Below are 22451 nucleotides of genomic sequence, written 5' to 3' on the forward strand. Positions count from 1 at the left end.
CAATAATTATATAATGTTGACGTAAGCATGGTTTACTTATTTATAACTGATAGAATCAATCTCGTTAAAGGGAAAGTATTCAACTCTATCCTGTCTTTCCTACATGAACTGTATCACTGGTAAGCAAATTGTAGGTACGGGGAAATTTCTCTTTTTAGAAGTTTTCCAGCTAGTAAAATGTAAAATAAACGTTAGAATCAGAATAGCACCATATCACAACCCTTGGTGAATTAATAGATCTAGACCAGTGCTGTCCAATAGAACTTTCTGTAAGGATGGAAGTGTTCCATATCCACCCTGATACAGTAGCCATGGGCAACATGAGGCTGTTGAGTACTGGACATGTGGTCAGTACATCCAAGACACTGAATTTGTTATTATTTCATTTGAATTAACTTAAATTTAAATAGCAACATGTGACTACCATATTGGATTATGCAGACCAAAACAATGATCATAAAGGACTGCTAGGAAACATACAGATACTCTAAGTCTTCTTAGAGAAGAACCCAGAACCACCTAAAAGACTGAACCTGAATCTGATTCAAATTTGCAAGGAGGGCCTCCCTGGTGGCGCAGTGGTTGAGAGCCCGCCTGCCGATGCAGGGGACACGGGTTTGTGCCCCGGTCTGGGAAGGTCCCACATGCCATGGAGCGCGTCCGGAGCCTGTGCTCCGCAACAGGAGAGGCCACAACAGTGAGAGGCCCACATACTGCAAAATAAAAAATTAAAAAAATTAAAAAATTTGCAAGGAAATACAGTATAGGAAAAAAAATAAAAGGACAAAAAAATTGCAAGGAAATTAATAAAATGCATATTAAATACCACAGGGATGTATTAGCAAAATCTAGACTGTGGAATACTTTATCAAACAATCAAATTTCTTCAACAACTAAATTGCAAGGAAAAATAAAGAGAATTGAAAGAACCTACAGGTATTTTTTCTTTAAATTGGGTTATAATTGCTTTACAATGTTGTGTTAGTTTCTACTGTACAACGAAGTGAATCAGCTATATGTACACATATATCCCCTCCCTCTTGGACCTCCGTCCCACCACACCCCCCACCCCACCCATCTAGGTCATCACAGAGGACCAAGCTGAGCTCCCTGTGCTATACAGCTGGTCCCCACTAGATATCAATTTTACACATGGGAGTGTATATGTGTCAATCCTGATCTCCCAATTCATCCCAACCTCCCTTCAACCCCTGTATCTACACATCCTTTTTCTACATCTCCAGCTCTATTCCTGCCTTGCAAATAGGTTCATCTCCACCATTTTTCTAGATTTCACATATATGCGTTAATATATGATATTTGTTTTCTTCTTTCTGACCTACTTCACTGTGTATGAGAGACTCTGGGTCCACACACATCTCTACAAATGACCCAATTTCTCTCCTTTTTATGGCTGAGTAATATTCCATTGTATATATGTGCCACATCTTCTTTATCCATTCATCTGTCGATGGACATTGAGGTCATTTCCATAACCTGGCTATTGTAAATAGAGCTGCAATGAACATTGTAGTACATGTGTCTTTTTGAATTATGGTTTTCTTAGGGTATATGCCCACTAGTGGGATTGCTGGGTCATATGGTTGTTCTATTTCTAGTTTTTTAAGGAGACTCCATACTGTTCTCCACAGTGGCTGTATCAGTTTACATTCCCACAAACAGTGCAAGAGGGTTCCCTTAGCCCCACACCCTCTCCAGCTTTATTGTTTCTAGATTTTGTGATAATGGCCATTCTGACCAGTGTGAAATGATACCTCATTGTAGTTTTGATTTGCATTTCTCCAATAATTAGTGATGTTGAGCATCTTTTCATGTGCCTCTTGACCATATGTATGTCTTCTTTGGAGAAATGTCTATTTAGGTCTTCTGCCCATTTTTGGGTTGGGTTGTTTGTTTTTTGGATATTGGGCTACCTGAGCTGCTTGTATATTTTAGAGATTAATCCTTTGCCAGTTGCTTTGCTTTGTCAGTTTGCAAATATTTTCTCCCTTTCTGAGGGTTTTCTTTTCATCTTGTTTATGGTTTCCTTTGCTGTGCAAAAGCTTTTAAGTTTCATTAGGTCCCATTTGTTTATTTTTGGTTTTATTTCCATTACTCTAGGAGGTGGGTCAAAAAGGATCTTGCTGAAATTTATGTCATAGTGTGTTTTGCCTGTGTTTTCCTCTAAGAGTTTTATACTGTCTAGCCTTACATTTAGGTCTTTAATCCATTTTGAGTTTATTTTTTGTGTATGGTGTAAGGGAGTGTTCTAATTTCATTCTTTTACATGTAGCTATACAGTTTTCCCAGCACCACTTATTGAAGAGACAGTCTTTTCTCCATTTTATATTCTTGCCTCCTTTTTCATAGATTAGATGACCATAGATGTGTGGGTTTATCTCTGGGCTTTCTATCCTGTTCCATTGATCTATATTTCTGTGTTAGTGCCAGTACCATACTATCTTGATTACTGTAGCTTTGTAGTACAGTATGAAGTCTGGGAGCCAGATTCCTCCAGCTCCGTTTTTTCTTTCTCAAGATTGCTTTTGCTATTTGGGCTATTTTGTGTTTCCATACAAATTATAAAATTTTTGTTCTAATTCTGTGAAAAATGGCATTGGTAATTTGATAGGGATTGCATTGAATCTGTAGATTGCTTTGGGTAGTATAATCATTTTCACAATATTTATTCTTCCAATCCAACAACACAGTATATCTCTCCATCTGATTGTGTCATCTTTGATTTCTTTCATGAGTGTTTTATAATTTTCTGAGTACAGGTCTTTTGCCTCCTTAAGTAGGTTTATTCCTAGGTATTTTATTCTTTTTGTTGCAATTGTAAATGGTGTTTCCTTAATTTCTGTTTCTGATCTTTTGTTGTTAGTGTATAGGAATGCAAGAGATTTCTGTGCATTAATTTTGAATCCTGCAACTTTACCAGATTCATAGATTAGCTCTAGTAGTTTTCTGGTGGCATCTTTAAGATTTTCTACAAATAGTATCATGTCATCAGCAAACAGTTATGGTTTTACTTCTTCTTTTCCAATTTGTATTCCTTTTATTTCTTTTTCTTCTCTGCTTGCCGTGGCTAGGACTTCCAGAGCTATGTTGAATAATAGTGGAGAGAATGGACATCCTTGTCTAGTTCCTGATCTTAGAGGAAATGCGTTCAGTTTTTCACCATTGAAAATGATGTTTGCTGTTGGTCTGTCATATAAGGCCTTTATTTTGTTGAGGTAGGTTCCTTCTATGCCCACTTTCTGGAGAGGTTTTATCATAAATGGGTGTTGACTTTTGTCAAACTCTTTTTCTGCATCTTTTCAGATGATCATATGGATTTTATTCTTTAGTTTGTTAATATGGTGAATCACATTGATTGACTTGTGTATATACTGGGATAAATCCCACTTGATCATGGTGTATGATCCTTTTAATATGTTGTTGGATTCTGTTTGCTAGTATTTTGTTGAGGATTTTTGCATCTATATTTATCAATGATATTGGTCTGTAATTTTCTTTTGGGGGGATATCTTTGTCTGGTTTTGGTATCAGGGTGATGGTGGCCTCATAGAACAAGTTTGGGAGTGTTCCTCGATCTGCAGTTTTTTGGAAGAGTTTGAGAAGGATAGGTGTTAGCATTTCTCTAAATGTTTGATAGAATTTGCCTGTGAAGCCATCTGGTCCTGGACTTTTGTTTGTTGGAAGATTTTTAATTACAGTGTCAATTACATTACTTGTGGTTTGTCTGTTCATATTTTCTATTTCTTCCTGGTTCAATTTGCCCATTTCTTCCAGGTTGTCCATTTTATTGGCATATAGTTGCTTGTAGTAGTCTCTTATGATCCTTTGTATTTCTGTGGTGATGGTTGTAATTTCTCCTTTTTCATTTCTAATTTTATTGATTTGAATCCTCTCCATTTTTTCTTGATGAATCTGGCTAAAGGTTTATCAATTTTCTTTATCTTCTCAAAGAACTAACTTTTAGTTGTATTGATCTTTGCTATTGTTTTCTTCATTTCTATTTCATTTATTTCTGTTCTGATCTTTATGACTTCTTTTCTTCCACTAACTTTGGGTTTCCATTGTTGTTCTTCTTCTTCTTTCTCTAGTTGCTTTAGGTATAATGTTAGATTGTTTATTTAAGATTTTTCTTGTTTCTTGAGGTGAGATTGAATTGCTATAAACTTCCCTCTTAGAACTGCTTTTGCTGCGTCTCATAGGTTTTGGGTTGTTGTGTTTTCACTGTCATTTGTTTCTATGTATTTCTATATTTCCTGTTTGATTTCTTGAGTGATTTCTTGGTTATTTAGTAGTGCACTGTTTAGCGTCCATGTGTTTGTGTTTTTTACAGTTTTTTTTCCTGTAATGGATTTCTAATCTCATAGTGTTGTTGTTGGAAAAGTTGCTTGATATGATTTCAATTTTCTTAAATTTTTCAAGGCTTGATTTGTGACCCAGGATGTGATCTATCCAGGAGAATGTTCCGTGTGCACTTGAGAAAAAAAGTGTATTCTGCTGCTTTCAGGTGGAATGTCCTATAAGTATCAATTAAGTCTACCTGGTCTATTGTGTCATTTAAAGCTTGTGTTTCCATATTTATTTTCTGTCTGGATGATCTGTCCATTGGTGTAAGTGGGATGTTAAAGTCCCCCACTATTATTGTGTTACTGTCAATTTCCCCTTTTATGGCTGTTAGCATTTGCCTTATGTTTTGAGGTGCTCCCATATTGGGTGCATAAATATTTATAATTGTTATTTCTTCTTCTTGGATTGATCCCTTGATCATTATGCAGTGTTCTTCCTTGTCTCTTGTAACAGTCTTTATTTTAAAGTCTGTTTTATCTGATATGACTATTGCTACTCCAGATTTCTTATGATTTCCATTTGCATGGAACATCTTTTTCCACCCCCTCACTTTCAGTCTGTATGCGTCCCTAGGTCTGAAGTGGGTCTCTTGTAGACAGCATATATACAGGTCTTGTTTTTGTATCCATTCAGCCAGTCTGTGTCTTTTGGTTGGAGCATTTAATCCATTTACATTCAAGTTGATTATCGATATGTACGTTCCTGTTACCATTGTCTTAATTGTTTTGGGTTTGTTTGTGGGTCTTTTTCTTCTCTCATGTTTCCCACTGAGAGAAGTTCCTTTAGCATTTGTTGTAATGCTGGTTTGTGGTGCTGAATTCTCATAGCTTTTGCTTGTCTGTAAAGCTTTTGATTTCTCCATCAAATCTGAATGAGATCCTTGCTGGGTAGAGTAATCCTGGTGGTAGGTTTTTCCCTTTCATCACTTTAAGTATATCCTACCACTCCCTTCTAGCCTGCAGAGTTTTGCTGAAAAATCAGCTGATAACCTTATGGGGATTCCGCTGTGTGTTATTTTTTGCTTTTCCCTTGCTGCTTTTAATATTTTTCTTTGAATTTAATTTTTGTTAGTTTGGTTAATATGTGTCTCAGCATGTTTCTCCTTGGGTTTATCCCATATGGGACTTTCTGTGCTTCCTGGACTTGGGTGGCTATTGCCTTTCCCATGTTAGAGAAGTTTTTGACTATAATCTCTTCAAATGTTTTCTCAGACCCTTTTTGTTTCTCTTCTTCCTCTGGGACCCCTATAATTTGAATGTTGGCTCATTTAATGTTGTCCCAGAGGTCTCTGACACAGTCCTCATTTATTTTCATTCCTTTTTCTTTATTCTGTTCCACGGCAGTGAATTCCACCATTCTGTCTTCCAGGTCACTTATCCGTTCTTCTGCCTCAGTTATTCTGCTACTGATTCCTTCTACTGTATTTTTCATTTCAGTTATTGTGTTGTTCATCACTGGTTGTTTGTTCTTTAGTTCTTCTGGGTCTTTGTTAAACATTTCTTGTATTTCCTCAATCTGTGCCTCCATTTGATTTCCGAGATTCTGGATCATCTTTACTATCATTACTCTGAATTCTTTTTCTGGTAGGTTGCATAGTTCCTCTTCATTTATTTAGTCCTTTTGGTTTTTACCCTGCTCCTTCATCTCTACCATATATTTTGTCATCTAACTTTTTTTGATGGGTGGAGCTGTGTTCCTGTCTCACTGCTTGTTTGGCCGAAGGCGTCCAGCACTAGAATTTGCAGGCAGTTGGGTGGAGTCGGGTCTTGGTGCAGAGACGAAGAGAGCTCACACATTAATATTCCCTGGGGCCTGAAGTTCTTTGCTAGTCCAGTGGCTTGGACTAGGCGTTCCCACCACAGGAGCTCAGGCCTCATCCCCAGCCTTTCTTTCTTTTCCTTTGTGCTTAGTGTAGTTTCACTTGTTCACAGGGTACTGCGTGCAGAGGCCTTGACTCCGGCACTTGAGACCAGAGTTCCTGGTGAGACATGGCTATACCAACACTGCAGCGGGGGGACCGTGTCTGAAACCAAAGGTTTAAAGAGACTTAAAAGACAACAATTAGTAGCAATGTATGAATATATTTGGCTCCTGATCCAAACAGAACCCTGGATTGTTCCATTTCTAAACAGTTGAAATTGTGCATACTGATTGGGTGTTTGATGATATTAAAGAATTTTTATTAATTCTTTAGGCTGGAGTTATACTTTCTGAAAGCGTTTTTATCTTTTAGACATACATACTGAAATAATTGTGGGTGAAATTTATGATGTCTGGGATTTGCTTCAAAACAATACAGGAGGGGTTTCCCTGGTGGTGCAGTGGTTGGGAGCCCCCCTGCCGATGCAGGGGACACGGGTTCGTGCCCCGGTCTGGGAAGATCCCACATGCTGCGGAGCGGCTGGGCCCGTGAGCCATGGCCGTTAAGCCTGCGCGTCCAGAGCCTGTGCTCCACAACGGGAGAGGCCACAGCAGTGAGAGGCCCGCGTACCGCAAAAAAAAAAATAATAATACAGGAACCAATTCAGACCCATTAGGATAGCTATTATCAAATAAATAAATAAATAAACCACAGAAAATAATAAGCATTAGAAAGAGTGTGGAGAAATTGAAACTCTTGTGCATTGCTGGTAGGAATGTTAAATGGTGCAGCCATGGTGAAAAGCTGCATGGCAGTTCCTCAAAAAATTAAACATAGAATTACCATATGATTCAGCAATTCCACTTTTGGGTACACACCCAAAACAACTGAAAGCAGGGACTCAAACATGTATTTGTACACCCTTGTTCGTAGAAACCTCATTCATAATAGCCGAAAGGGGGACGCCATATAAGTGTTCCTTGATGAATTAATGGATGGACAAAATGTGACATATTTGTACAACTGGGATATTATTCAGAAAGGAAATTCTGACATGTGCTGCAACATGTTTGAACCTTGGCAGCATTATGCTAAGTGGAATAAACAAGTCACAACAGGACAAATATTGTGTGATTCCATTTATCTGAGGTACCCAGAGTAGTCAAATTCATAGAGATAGAAAGTACATTTTACTGGTGGTTGCCAGGGGCTGGGGAGAGTGGGGCAGGGAGATTTATTGTTTAATGGGTAGGGAATTTCAGTTTGAGACGATTCAAAATTTCTAGAGATGGATGGTGGTGATGGTTACACAACAGTATGAAAGTATTTAATGCCACAGGACTGTACACTTAAAAGTGGTTAAAGTGGCAAATTTTATGTTATGTATATTTTACTATAAATAATAATAAAATTCAACACCCATTTATGATTAAAAAAACTCTCCACAGAGTGGGCTTAGAGGGAACCTACCTCAACATAATAAAGGCCATATACAGCAAACATCATTCTCAATGCTGAAAAACTGAAAGCATTTCCTCTAAGATCAGGAACAAGACAAGGATGTCCACTCTCACCACTATTATTCAACATAGTTTTGGAAGTCCTAGCCACGGCAATCAGAGAAGAAAATGAAATAAAAGGAATACAAATTGGAAAAGAAGAAGTAAAACCATAACTGTTTGCTGATGACTTGATACTACACGTAGAAAATCTTAAAGGTGCCACCAGAAAACTACTAGAACTAATCTATGAATTTGGTAAGGTTTCAGGATACCCTTCAAGTTTTCCTTCAGGATACAAAATTAATGCACAGAAATCTCTTGCATTCCTATACACTAACAACAAAAGATCAGAAAGAGAAATTAAGGAAACAATCCCATTTACCATCGCAACAAAAAGAATAAAATACCTAGGAATAAACCTACCTAAGGAGGCAAAAGACCTGTACTCAGAAAACTATAAAATACTGGTGAAAGAAATCAAAGATGACATAAACAGTTAGAGAGATATACCATGCTCCTGGATTGGAAGAATCAATATTATGGAAATGAGGTATCACCTCACACTGGTCAGAATAGCCATCATCAAAAAATCTAGAAACAATAAATGCTGGAGAGAGTGTAAAGAAAAGGGAACCCTCTCGCACTGTTGGTGGGAATGTAAGTTGATACAGCCACTGTGGAGAACAGTATGCCGTTTCCTTAAAAAACCTAAAATAGAGCTACCATATGACCCAGCAATCCCACTACTGGGCATATACCCTGAGAAAACCATAATTCAAAAAGATACATGTACCACAATGTTCATTGCAGCACTGTTTACAATAACCAGGACATGGAAGCAACCTAAATGTCCATCAACAGATGAATGGATAAAGAAGATGTGGCACATATATACAATGGAATATTACTCAGACATAAAGAGGAACGAAATTGAGTCATGTGTAATGAGGTGGATGGACCTAGAGTCTGTCATACAGAGTGAAGTAAGTCAGAAAGAGAAAAACAAATATCGTATATTAACACATATATGGAATCTAAAAGAACTGTACTGATGAACCTAGTGACAGGGCAGGAATAAAGACGCAGACGTAGAGGACAGACTTGAGGACACAGGGGAGGAAGGGGAAGCTGGGACAAAGTGAGAGGGTAGCATTAACATATACACACTCCCAAATGTGAAATGGTTGGCTAGTGGGGCAGCTGCTGCATAGCACGGGGAGATCAGCTCGGTGCTTTGTGACCACCTAGAGGGGTGGGATAGGGAGGGTGGGAGGGAGGCTCAAGAGGGAGAGGATATGGGGATATATGTATGCATATAGCTGATTCACTTTGTTGTACAGCGGAAAGTAACACAACATTGTAAAGCAATTATACTCCAATAAAGATGTGAAAAAATTTTTTAAATAATAAATTGCATTATCTAATGCATTACTGACAGTATAAAAAATACAATTAAGTTTTGTATGTTGATCTTGGATTCACCAACCCTGCAAAACTCTTACTAGTTCCAAGAGTTTTCTGGAGAATCTCTTGAATTTTCTATTAAAATTTGTTCCCCCTACACCTGAAACTAACACAACATGGTAAATCAACTATATTTCAATAAAACAAAGTATTTTTAAGTTGGCCCTCCATATCTGCAAGTTCTGCACCCACATATTCAACAAACCACAGATTGAAAATACTGGAAAAAAATTTTCCAGAAAGTTCCAAAACACAAAACATGAATTTGCCAGGAACTGGCAACTACTTAATAGGAAGTACATTGTATTTACAGCTATGTACATAATATTTACATTGTATTGGGTAAGTAACCTAGAAGTGATTTAATGTATATAAGGGCGGATGTACATAGGTTATATGCAAATACTATGCCATTTTATATAAGGACATCCCCAGATTTTGATATGGGGGTGCCTGGGACCAATCCCCAATGGAACTGAGGGACAATTATAATTAGTTTCCATCAAGCAACCACAGGGACATGAAAAAGTAGAGTTTAACTGACTTGATGGTGACAGCATCAGAGCCTTGAAACAGGTTTAGAAGAGTATAGGCAAGAAGTTCAGGTGCTAGTAGTAGAGCCTAATCAGTAACGTGGTGATAGGACTAACAAGGCAGAGCTGGAATTCTGAGCAAGGATACAAGCTGGAACACCCCAGGGGACGTGCTAGCACTAGAGCCACATGTAGGGTCTGAAAATGGAGCTGAGGTGGAGTGGGGAAGGTAGCACGGGGTCTGGAGTAACTCAGGCATCAGAGGCAGTAACTGAACCAGACAAAAACATCACTCCCGTGGAGGTCATTTAATGCAGACAGGTTTGAGCAAAAACTAGATTTTGTCAAATCTGAAGAAACATGGGGACAAAGTTGCTTTGTTTTGGTTGAGACACTGAGCGCCAGTAGGCACTACCACTTCAGAGCAGGAAAGAGCACATTGAGAGAGAAAAGACCTGGATCCCCACCAGCGATGGAGCCCTGAAAGCCAATTTAGACTGAAACTTTTTGACTTCTCATAACCACTTAAAAAGGAGGTAATTTTGTCGAGTTATGTCTCTCCAGGAAATGTAGTTAATAAACCCTTCTTTTTGTAAATTCCCATCACCACTGCTGGGTTCTTTGGTGTTTTTTGTTGTTGTTTGTTTATAAATTTATTTATTTATTTTGACAGCATTGGGTCTTCATTGCTGCGCGCGGGCTTTCTCTAGTTGCAGCGAGCGGGGGCTACTCTTCGTTGCGGTGCGCGGGCTTCTCACTGCGGTGGCTTCTCTTTGTTGTGGAGCACGGGCTCTAGGCGTGCGGGCTTCAGTAGTTGTGGTGCGTGGGCTCAGTAGTTGTGGCTCATGGGCTCTAGAGCGCAGGCTCAGTAGTTGTGTCGCATGGGCTTAGTTGCTCCGTGGCATGTGGGATCTTCCCGGACCAGGGCTCGAACCCTTGTCCCCTGCATTGGCAGGCAGATTCTTAACCACTGCACCACGAAGGAAGTCCTCTTTGGTGTTTTTTGGTTTTGTTTTTGTTTTGTTTTGTTTTTTGCGGTACGCGGGCCTCCCACTGCTGTGGCCTCTCCCGTTGCGGAGCACAGGCTCCGGACGCGCAGGCTCAGCGACCATGGCTCACGGGCCCAGCCCCTCCACGGCATGTGGGATCTTCCCAGACCGGGGCATGAACCCGTGTCCCCTGCATCGGCAGGCGGACTCTGAACCACTGCGCCACCAGGGAAGCCCTCTTTGGTGTTCTTTAAACTTTCTTTACAGGACTCAAAATTTTAGAGTGTGACCCCTCTGAGTTCTAGATGTCTATTTAAGAGGGCCCTAGGGTCACATCACGATAGTATGGAAATAACTCTTCTACCTGGAATAGGATGCTTAGTCTTTTGTGTTTGAAGGCCTAAAAGCAGAAATGAGGAGGAATGGTAATTGGGGTGATAGGTCCATAAGGCGACAGAGGCTTGAATTCATCCAGCTTGCATTCTGAATCCAGGGAAAGCCTACTTGCCCCTCTGGCCAGAGAAGAAGCCAGACAGACATTGAGTACTGTCCAGTTTCCCAGGGCGATGTCATTCTGCATCAGCCTGCCACCTAATGGTCATAACAATTGATGCAACGTGTTACTGGTATCACCACATGATCTGAATAGTATGACCTCATCTTTTTCTGTGCCTCAGAGTAAATGCTTTCTGGGTCAAACCGAGGAGGCGAGGAAAGTAAACGTTCCTGTTACAAAGTGACAATGGCAAAAAAATTACTGATAAAAATTCTTATGAAAAGATAAGAAATGTAATTCTTATATTTGTTATAATTAGGAGTGTACCTAAGACAAGTGTTTCAATGTCACTTGCTTAAACTTCATAGAAATGGGCCATCAAAAGCCTCAGCTTGGGGCTTCCCTGGTGGCGCAGTGGTTGAGAGTCCGTCTGCCGATGCAAGGGACACGGGTTCGTGCCCCGGTCCGGGAAGAACCCACATGCCGCGGAGCGGCTGGGCCCGTGAGCCATGGCCGCTGAGCCTGCGCGTCCGGAGCCTGTGCTCCGCAACAGGAGAGGCCACAACAGTGACAGGACCGCATACCGCAAAAAAAAAAAAAAAAAGAGTGGAAGAGGAAAATGCACATTAAGGGGGCGTCTCTCCTCTCCATGATCTAAGGGGGAAAGAAAGGAAGCAAATAAACATTCCTGGGACACTACAGTGCTCCAGGAATGTTGCCATCTTGTATGTTACTTAAACTTTGAATAAAAACTTGTGAATTGGTCAAGATCCCCTACACCTTACCATCTATATCCTTGAGTAAATTGCTTACATCTCCAAGCCTCAAGATCCTTGTCTGTCAAGTGGATATAATACCTTGGAGGGGGGCCATAAGGATTAAATGAGAAAAAGAACCTAGCACAGAATAAACTGTAGTAGCTATAAAATTGAAGACAGCTGTTAATCCCATTCTACAGGGGATAAAAATATCAGTTGTAAATTATTGTAAGCGCACTACAACTTTTTAAAAAAGCCAGGAAGAATACATCAAAAATCTACAGTTAGAGCCATATCCAGAAACTAACATCTGTTGTTCCATTGATTACTATGGAAAATAAAATGAAATGCTAGTGAGTTTCCAAAGTCTATTTTCAGGTGACCCAGATTGTTGGTTTTCACACATATTGGGTTTATAATGAACTATCAGAAAGGAAAAGATTTATCTTTTCTCTGCCTTTCCCCAGCTCCTGTCAGAAAGTTTTAAAGGTTTCTAAAGTTTGAGGAGATAATTGCTAGTGTGATCTTGTTACCTCAGGATACCTGAAACTATCTCCAGCAATTCCATTCACTCCCAAGTAAGGATCCAGTTATAGAAATGCAGAGTTTCCTTAGACAACACTAAAGTCCCAAGTATTTAACTGTACTAAATACTTTGGCACTACTTTCATAACGTTTTGAACTTATGCAGGGTCTGAATGATTAAATCGTTAATTAATTAATTAATATACATCAACCCTGGTTAGGAGACAGCAGACTGCACTGATTCCCTCATTTGAAACGGGGTAAAGAACTTAAGAGACCCCCTTATGTGTAGGAGTGGGTCTGAACAGCACGAGCAGTTTTGCCTAGACTGAAGGATAGTTTCCAGAAATACATCTCGATAAAAATTTGTCAATCCCCAAAAAATATATACGACACGGGAAGCACATGTTGCAGCACACAAGCACTGTTGGTGCAGAGATATTCTAGGAGGTTAATAACCTTAGTTTTTGACCTTAATCTGATCATCTCTTCTCCCTCAGATAAGTCCTCCCTACAGCTCCACCTTGCAGTCCCAATAAAAGACCGTGTCTTCCTATCGACTCACTGATACTCTTCTCCACAGAAAGCGTTGTATGGGGTCCACCTCTGCGGACATCACTGTGGCTTAGCTATCAGCTTGGCTACTTGAGAGACAATAGTGTGACAATAAAACAATAGACTCTTGGGATTTTTTTTTTCAAATAAACACAAATTAATGTAAAACAGAACACAAGTTTTAACAGATTAAATGCCTTTTCTCCAATTCTCTATCCCTCAAAATACTTTTGGAACTTTCTTTGTAAAACTCTATTAAGAGCCATTTCTTCACTCCTTCATATAATCTCGTTATTTTATAGCCACATCTTGTAAGTTAAAACTGTGACCTACTTTGACTGCTTTCATTTATATGTAAGGATGTCACTACATATAGCATTATTAATTATGTATCTTGATGTTGGTTTTTACTTGGAGTTGGAGGGATTAATCAATCACTAAAACTCTGAGTTTCAGTTTTGCTTTAGTTGTTTGGATTTTTGTCCTCTGGTGCTTGCTTGTTTGTAGACAAACCGAAAGGGGTCTATTGATGGAGACTGGTATCACCTCACCAACTGATGTAACCAGTTCTGATGGAATTTTTTAAACACAGAATGGATTAAATTTTAATATTGTGTTTTATTAGCATTCTAACTAGTGAGTTGTTAAGATTGTGATTTTTATTCCTGAGGAACTCAATTAGAAAGATAAGCCCAACATAACTGCATTTTTCTTTTTACTTAAATTACTGGTACAGAAAACAACTATAAATGTGTCCTATTAAAAAGAATACCTGGGACTTCCCTGGTGGCACAGTGGTTAAGAATCCACCTGCCAATGCAGGGGACAGTGGTTCAAGCCCTGGTCTGGGAAGATCCTACATGCCACGGAGCAACTAAGCCCGCGAGTCACAACTACTGAGTCCACAAGCCGCAACTACTGAAGCCCGCGCACCTAGAGCCCGTGTTCCGCAACAAGAGAAGCCACTGCAATGAGAAGCCCACACACCTCAATGAAGAGTAGCCCCCACTTGCTGCAACTAGAGAAAGCCCACACACAGCAACAAAGACCCAACGCAGACAAAAAAAAAAAAAAAAAAAAACCTAAAGAATGAAAATTCAGCTATCCCTCTACAAAAGGATTAATCATAGCTCTCTAAAAAGCAGCAAACTCTCATGTGTCATCTTAAATATGGTTGAATTTATATAAAACTTTTAGGAATACAACCATCAGAAAAATAAGTTGCTTCTGTGTTAATTAGCAGGTTATAGTGATGTTGTAACACTTTCTAATATCCAGATCCCATTATCTCAGATTATTTTTTCTGTTATAAAACAACAACGTTTCTAAGCCAGTATATCCTTCATTAGTCAGGAAATAGGAACGTATATGTGGAGAGAATTCTGACCGAAAGGGATTATCAGGAGGACTGACTCAACAGCACTGTGGCTTCACGTACTAGTTAGAAGAACAGATTTGAACCTTAATCTTCTAATCTGCCTGAGTCATTCAATTTTGAGTTGCTTTGCACGCAGTTTTAGCTTATTTCTGAAGGTCATCCTGTTTCTTCTTCTTGTGTGATTTTCCCAGTTGATTCACTATCTGCTTCACTGATAATTCACAACATTTGCAAAAATCGATGTATTTTAAATTCCCTGAAGTTGAAGAGATACAACTAAGACATATCTTCTAAATTTTTCAGTGTATTTAAATTTTACGTATCGGTCTTTTCCAGGCTTTTCACAGAGGCAAAATTACTTATATCTCGTTTTTAAGTGACTGCTTTTTCAGCTCCTCTATAGCAAATCAGTGAAAGGAAACTGACAAAGAAAATGCCATATAATTTATAATCAGCAACTAACTTTACATATTATATACCTATCATTGAAATGACTTCCAAGACTAAGACAAACTGTACTCAGAAGTTTTAAGATGCAAGGGTAACACAGGAGATGTAGAAAATCAAGAAAATTATGAAGAAGCACCATCCTCAGGTTTGAATTCTAGAAAAGGCAATAAATCTGAATTGTAATAGTGGCTCTCACTGATCTTGGACAAATCACTTCATTCAATTGCCATGCATTAGTTAAAACAGTTATAATTCCCACGTGTCTGTGGGTATATTACAATAATTACTCAATTGTTAGGTTGAAAAGCACTGAGGAAATTTAAACTCTGCTATAAAAATAATTGAGTGCACGCTTTCACACAAACAGGACGAAAAACTGTTCACATTTACCTGCCTTATTTTGTTTATATTTCGATCACTGTCTGAGGACATCTGTCAGTACAGCCGCCTGAAGTAAACAGGATATGGGAAAGTATGCCCAGACTGTTCGTTTTTGAAATTCCTTTCTAAAAATATTATCACTCATCCTCTCGAATACATTAATCATATACCACTGGCTCTCTAGAACATATAAATTAAAAATATGTCCTCTAACTTTCATAATTGTTAGATAAATATTTATACTTCCCTTGGACAGTAATTAAGAAATATTTCCTTCAAGGTACATTTTACTTATAAACTCCTTGGAGGCAGAAATCATGTTTATTCATCTCATACACTCTCATAGCACCCAGGACAGGCCCTCACACATAACACGAAGCTCCGTAAATATTTCTTAAGCTGTTCTGTCTGCTTAGAGCTGGAATGGAAGATAAGTAAGTCAAGGTCCCTGTTCTCAAGGAATGACTCACACACTATAAACCGTCTTAGATAACACTATGTGCTATAATAAAGGTATGGACAACACACACGAGAGCAAGAAAAAAGGAGAGATTGTCAAGAGATCTTTAAAAAAAGGTGACATTTTAGTCTAAGGACAAATAAGAACTCACCATGCACAAAAGAAGCAAACAAGGAAAACAGGGTGTGCAGTCCAATGTGTAAAGCACCAAGCGGGTGCAGGAAGTGTGGAAGATAACTGGATACTGGTGCCAGTCTGTAAGGATCTCGTGTTCTCCACCAAAGAATTTGCATTTTATCTTCTAGACAAGTAGTCTCCAAAGTGGGGCGCACTCACTCCGGAGCATATGCAAACCTATTCAGGAAAAAAACAGAACATCTATTTGTATTTATATTTTCTCATCCTTTTTAATTTTGAGTGTTTGTTGAGTGTAATGTGTGTATGTGTGTGTGTGTGTGTGTGTGTGTGTGTGTAATTTATAAAGAAAAAGACACAAGTTGGGTCCATATTCAGAATTTTTACTGATGGAGTACACAATCAAAAACGTGAAGACTCAGGCAATAAGCTACCATTGAAGGGTTTTTAAAAGGGGTAACAGTATCAGACCTATATTATGCAGAGATAGCACTAAGGTACACGTAGATGATACTTTACCAGGGAATGGAGAAATATTTTTTCCAGCTCTGTTGAGATATTGACATATAACTTATGCAAGCTTTTAAGGTATACAATGTGATGATTTAACACATGTATATATTACAAAATGATACCACAGTAAGGTTAGTTAACACCTCCGTCCCCTCGTATAATTGTCTCTCTGTGTGCACGAGTGTGGTGATGACATTTAAGATTTCCTCTCTTAACTTTCAAATACATAATACAGCATTGTTAATTATAGTCACCATGCTATACATTAGATCCCTTGAACTTATTGATCTTGTAACTGGGAGTTTGTACCCTTTGACTGACATCGTTCCCATTTTCCTCACCCCACCCCCAGCCCTTGGCAACAAGCATCCTACTCTCTATTTCCGAGTTCAGCTTTTTTAGATTTCACATATAAGTGAGAACATACAATGTTTGTCTTTCTCTGTCTGACATTTTACTTAGCATAATGTCCTCGAGGTCCATCTATGTTGTCACAAGAGGCAAAATTTCCTTTTTTATATAGGTGAATGATATTCCATCATATTTTCTTTATCCATTCATTTGTTAATGGACACTTAGGTTGTTTCCATATCTTGGCTATTGTGAACAATGCTGCAGTGAACATGGGAGTGCAGGTATTTCTTTGAGATCCTGACTCCACTTCCTTCAGCTATATATCCAGAAGTGGAGCTGCTGGATCATATGGTAGTTCTATTTTTAATTTCTTGAGGAACCTCCATACTGTTTTCCATTGTGGCTGCACCAATTTACATTCCCACCAACAGTGCACAAGGGTCCCCTTTTCTCCACAGCTTCACCAACATTTGTTAACTTTTGTCTTTTTGATAATAGCCATTCTAACAGGTGTGAGGTGATACCTCATGATTTTGATTTGCATTTCCCTGATGATTAGTGATGCTGAGCATCTTTTCATGTACCTGTTTGGCCATTCATAGGTCTTCTTTGGAAAAGAAGTCTATTCAAGTCCTTCACCCATTTTTTAATCAGACCATTTGGTTTTTATCTTGTTGAATTCTATGCGTTCCTTTAGGTATGTTAGGATATTAACCCCTTATCAGACAGATGGTTTGCAAATATTTTCTCCCATTCTTTTTATTCTGATGATTGTTTCTTTTGCTATGCAGAAGCTTTTCAGTTTGGTGTAGCTCCACTTAGTTTTTATTTTGTTGCTTGTGCTTTCAGTGTCATATCCAAAAAATCATTGCCATGACCAATGTCAAGGGGCTTTTTTCCTATGTTTTCTTCTAAGGGGTTTTACAATTTCAGGCCTCCCATTTAAGTCTTTAATGCATTTTGAGTTGATTTTTGTAAATGATATAAGATAGAGGTCCGATTTCACACTTCTGCATGTAGTTGTCCAGTTTTCCCAACACCAGTTAAGATGCTAACCTTGACCCAGTGAATATTATTGGCACCCTTGTCAAATATTAGTTGACCTTATAAGTGTGGGTATTTCTGGGCTCTCAATTCTGTTCCATTGGTCTACGTTACCATTTTTATGCCAGTACTGTTTCAATTACTATAGCTTTGTAATAAAGTTTGAAATCAGGAGTTGTGATGCCTGTATTATAAGGAAAATATATTAGAGAGAACCTTAGACTTAATAGAAATTTTCCTACCAATCCTATCCTTTTAAAATATTTTTACACTCTTTCTTAAATAATTACATTAGGTCATTGTTTTAAGTTAGGCTGATCTGTGGTACTTAAAGTTTTAGTGTTTCTCCTTTGCAAAACTCTATTTTCTGAGCAAATATTTTGACTAATATTCTATATAAGTTACAAAGATAATTTGAGGAAAAAAATGATCAGTGGAATTTAACTCACAGAATTCTATGAGGAAAAGGTCTCCAAATGGTGAAATGTTTCTTCATACAAAATAATATGATACAATTTAAGGAAAATAGTTGGTAAATCCTAGAGATTCAAAACCATAAAATGACAAAGAATTCTGAAATTAATCCAAAGAAATCAACTCTCTGATGATCAACTGTCAAGTTTGGCAAAAAAAAAATAAATTAAAACATTGAAAAAAATATCTCAATAACCATTATATCTCAATAATCATTATCATTTGTGATTATAATTATTTACTTTAGAGGAAAATCTGGGATAAAGAAAGGATGATTTTATAGGGCCACACTGTTCATCCAAAAATTCCTTTACCGACTTTATTTCTAAATTTAGTGATTCAAATATTTGTCTCTCCATTGAGTTTTTTAATCCCTATATATTCCTACCTACTTGAAATTCTCACCTTGGTAGTTTCACCGTGGCCAACGTGATAAGGCACTGTGAAACCTGATAAGCACAGTGAAAGAAACATGGTTAGGAACTTCTCAGCTCACAGAGATAAATGAGACTTGGTACCAGCTCCTCGGACACCTACCAACTTGGTACCAGCTCCTAGGACACCAGCTCACAAAAAGGAACTAAAACAGCTGCACAGCCAACTACTAACCATGTAGTTCCAGATAGAACGTGATACGTGTTTTAAAAGAGGTATAAGGAAAATCAAAAGGGAGTTCCTCTACACTGTTGGTGGGAATGTAAACTGGTACAGCCACTATGGAGAACAGTATGGAGATTCCTTAAAAAAGTAAAAATAGAGCTACCATATGACCCAGCAATCCCACTCCTGGGCATATGTCCGGGGAAAACCATAATTTGAAAAGATACATGCATTGCAGCACAGTTTACAATAGCCAAGACATGGAAGCAACCTAAATGTCCATCGACAAATGAATGGATAAAGAAGATGTGGTATATAAATACAATGAATACTACTCAGCCATAAAAAAAAATGAAATAATGCCATTTGCAGCAACATGGATGGACCTAGAGATTATCATACTAGGTGAAGTAAGTCAGAAGGAGAAAGACAAACATTATATGATATCACTTATATGTGAAATCTAAAATATGACACAAGTGAAGTTAGTTACAAAACAGAAGCAGAGGGCTTCCCTGGTGGCGCAGTGGTTGAGAGTCCACCTGCCAATGCAGGGGACACGAGTTCGTGCCCCGGTCTGGGAAGATCCCACATGCCGCGGAGCGGCTGGGCCCGTGAGCCATGGCCGCTGAGCCTGCGCGTCCGGAGCCTGTTGCTCCGCAACGGGAGAGGCCACAACAGTGAGAGGCCCGCGCACCGCAAAAAAAAAAAAAAAAAAAAAAAACAACAGAAGCAGACCCACAGATATAGAAAACAAATTTATTGTTGCCAAAGGGGAAAGGGGGTGGGGGGAGGGATAAATTGGGAGTCTGGGATTAGCAGGTACAAACTTCTATATATAAAACAGATAAACAACAAAGGAACTATATTCAATATCCTGTAATAAACCGTAATGGAAAAGAATATGAAAAAGAATACGTGTGTGTGTGTGTGTGTGTGTGTGTATAACTGAATCACTTTGCTGTACACCAGAAACTAGCACAACATTGTAAATGAAATGTATTTCAAAATAAATAAATAAATAAAGGAGTTCTTAAGATGGGTAAGCTCATTTTCCAAAACAAACTTAATAAAAATGATAATAGCTAACATATATTGAGACTACCCATCAGGTACCATGATTTGCATGCATTATATTATTTATTCCTCATAATAACCCTATGAGTTAACAATAATAGTTGTTTCTATTATTATCTTCATTTTATAGAGGAAAAAAACAGCTAGATTCTTTTGAACTAGGCACTGCTCAGAAGACACTCTTTTCCCATGTAAACACAGGATTTGGCAGGAAAAAAAAATAAGTCCTCACATGGTCTACAACTGTGCTGTCCAAAATGGTAGCCCAAGCCACGTGTGGTCATTAAACACTTGAAATGTGACTGGTCTTAACGAAGATGTGCTGTAAGTATAAAATACACACCAGGTTTCGAAGAATTAGCACTGAAAAAAAGAATGTAACATATCTCATTAAGTGTTTTATACTGATTAGATGTTGAATTGGTAAAATTTTTGGTATATTGGGTTAAAGAATGTATATTATAGAGTTAATTTCACCTTTTTTTTGTTTCTTAAGTTTTTAATGAGGCTACTAGAAAATGTTAAATTACATATATGTCTTGCGTTATATTTCTATTGAATAGCACTGGTTTAGAGTGTTGTTAAAGAAAGGAATTACTAACCAAAAACTAAATAACATCAACAACAATCTTCTATGGTAGTGAGCAGGAATTAAATGCCAGAAATAAGGAAGAAAAAGGTGTTATCTTACACTTTTTTAAAAAAATCCTCTTGAGAAGATTATAAAAGAAAACAATAACAAAAAAATTGGGCCTGGGGCTTCCCTGGTGGCGCAGTGGTTGAGAGTCTGCCTGCCGATGCAGGGGACGCGGGTTCGTGCCCCGGTCCGGGAAGATCCCACATGCCGCGGAGCGGCTGGGCCCGTGAGCCATGGCCGCTGGGCCGGCGCGTCCGGAGCCTGTGCTCCGCAACGGGAGAGGCCACAACAGTGAGAGGCCCGCGTACCGTAAAAAATTTTTTAAAAATTGGGCCTGGAATCAATGTAACAAGAAGTACACCCAGCACCCATCTTGGTTTCTAATATCATTCACCTTGGAGAAATGGCAGGAGCAGAGACTATACAGGATGAGCTGGGACAGCTTAGTAAGGTAGTGCTCAAAAAACACAGCAGGGGCATATAAAAGGGGCACAGGAGCCAACTGAAAGAGCTCCCAATTACCAAAGCTGGAACAATTTGAGCAATAAAATAAATAACAAAGTGTTGGATTATAACCCAAAGTATAAGATAAATAACCATGAGTCCATACTAATACAAATAAATGATTGAATAAATAAACAAATGGGGGTGGGAGGGAGGGAGAGATTGGGAGTTCAGGATTGACATGTACACACTGCTATATTCAAAACAGATAACCATGGGAGTTCCCTGGAGGTCCAGTGATTAGGACTCTGTGCTTTCACTGCCGTGAACCAGGTTCAATCCCTGGTCGGGGAACTAAGATCCTGCAAGCCGCACATCATAGCCAAAAAAAACCAATAACCAACAAGGACCTACTGTACAGCACAGGGAACTCTGCTCAGTCCTCTGTAATAACCTAAATGGGAAAAGAATTTGAAAAAGAATAGATACATGTATATGTATAACTGAATCACTTTGCTGTACACCTGAAACTAACCCAATATTGTTAATCAACTATACTCCAATACTAAATAAAAATGTAAAAATAAATAAATAAAATTAGAGTTCCTAATTTTAAAAAATATATAAAATGAACAAATGGTGGGAAACAGACACTTCTCCCATACAAAAGAATTCTGCCCCTCAAACAGGTGAAGCATAAAGTCCCTACCCCTCAAGTAGAGGCTGCACATACTGAGCGAAAAGAATGGAAAGGGGGGGGCGGAAGAGGAACTTGAGGAAAAACCTGACAAACACCATCTCAGGCATGTGATGAAGTTTACCACCACCAGTGATAACCATCTGTGATAAGCTATGTTGACAGCATATTCCCTTGAAATTATGTGATGAGGATGGCACTTTACCTCTGTGGTCTTTAACCCCATAACCCCAGTCTAATTATAATAAAAACATCGAACAAAGTCAAATTGGGAGCCTTTCTACAAAACCTACCAGTACTCTACAAAACTTTCAAGATCAGTAAAAACAAGGAAGGTCTGAGAAACTGTCAGTCTACAGGAGCCCAATGAGACACAATGCCTAAATACAATATAATGTGGCATCCTGGATGGAATCCTGGGACAGAAAAAGAACATTAGGTAGAAACTAAATAAATCTGAATATAAAGTATGAACGTCCATTAACAATAATCTATCAGGGCTTCCCTGGTCGCGCAGTGGTTAAGAATCCGCCTGCTAATGCAGGGGTCACAGGTTCGAGCCCTGGTCCAGGAAGATCCCACATGCCGTGGAGCAACTAAGCCCGTGCACCACAACTACTGAGCCTATGAGTCACAACTACTGAAGCCTGCGCGCCTAGAGCCCGTGCTCCGCAACAAGGGAAGCCGCCACAACGAGGAGCCTGTGCACCGCAACGAAGAGTAGCCCCCGCTCAGTGCAACTAGAGAAAGCCCACGTGC

The 22451-nt window shown here is 38.8% G+C and overlaps 1 protein-coding gene across 2 annotated transcripts in view; it reads right to left on the bottom strand.

Moving 5' to 3' along the window:
• The window catches only part of CD109 (CD109 molecule), a 138011-nt gene extending 121940 nt beyond the window's left edge, over positions 1–16071 (bottom strand). The window contains exon 1 of one of the 2 annotated variants that reach the window (XM_033428617.2): positions 15869–16071. In XM_033428617.2, the coding sequence (XP_033284508.2) occupies positions 15869–16010 (142 nt within the window). In that variant the 5' untranslated portion in view covers positions 16011–16071. The remainder of the gene's footprint in view (positions 1–15868) is intronic. The other variant, XM_049695428.1, reaches the window with a different exon arrangement.
• Positions 16072–22451: the final 6380 nt, after the last annotated feature.

This window comes from Orcinus orca, chromosome 12 (assembly GCF_937001465.1).
Source record: "Orcinus orca chromosome 12, mOrcOrc1.1, whole genome shotgun sequence".
NCBI lineage: Eukaryota > Metazoa > Chordata > Mammalia > Artiodactyla > Delphinidae > Orcinus > Orcinus orca.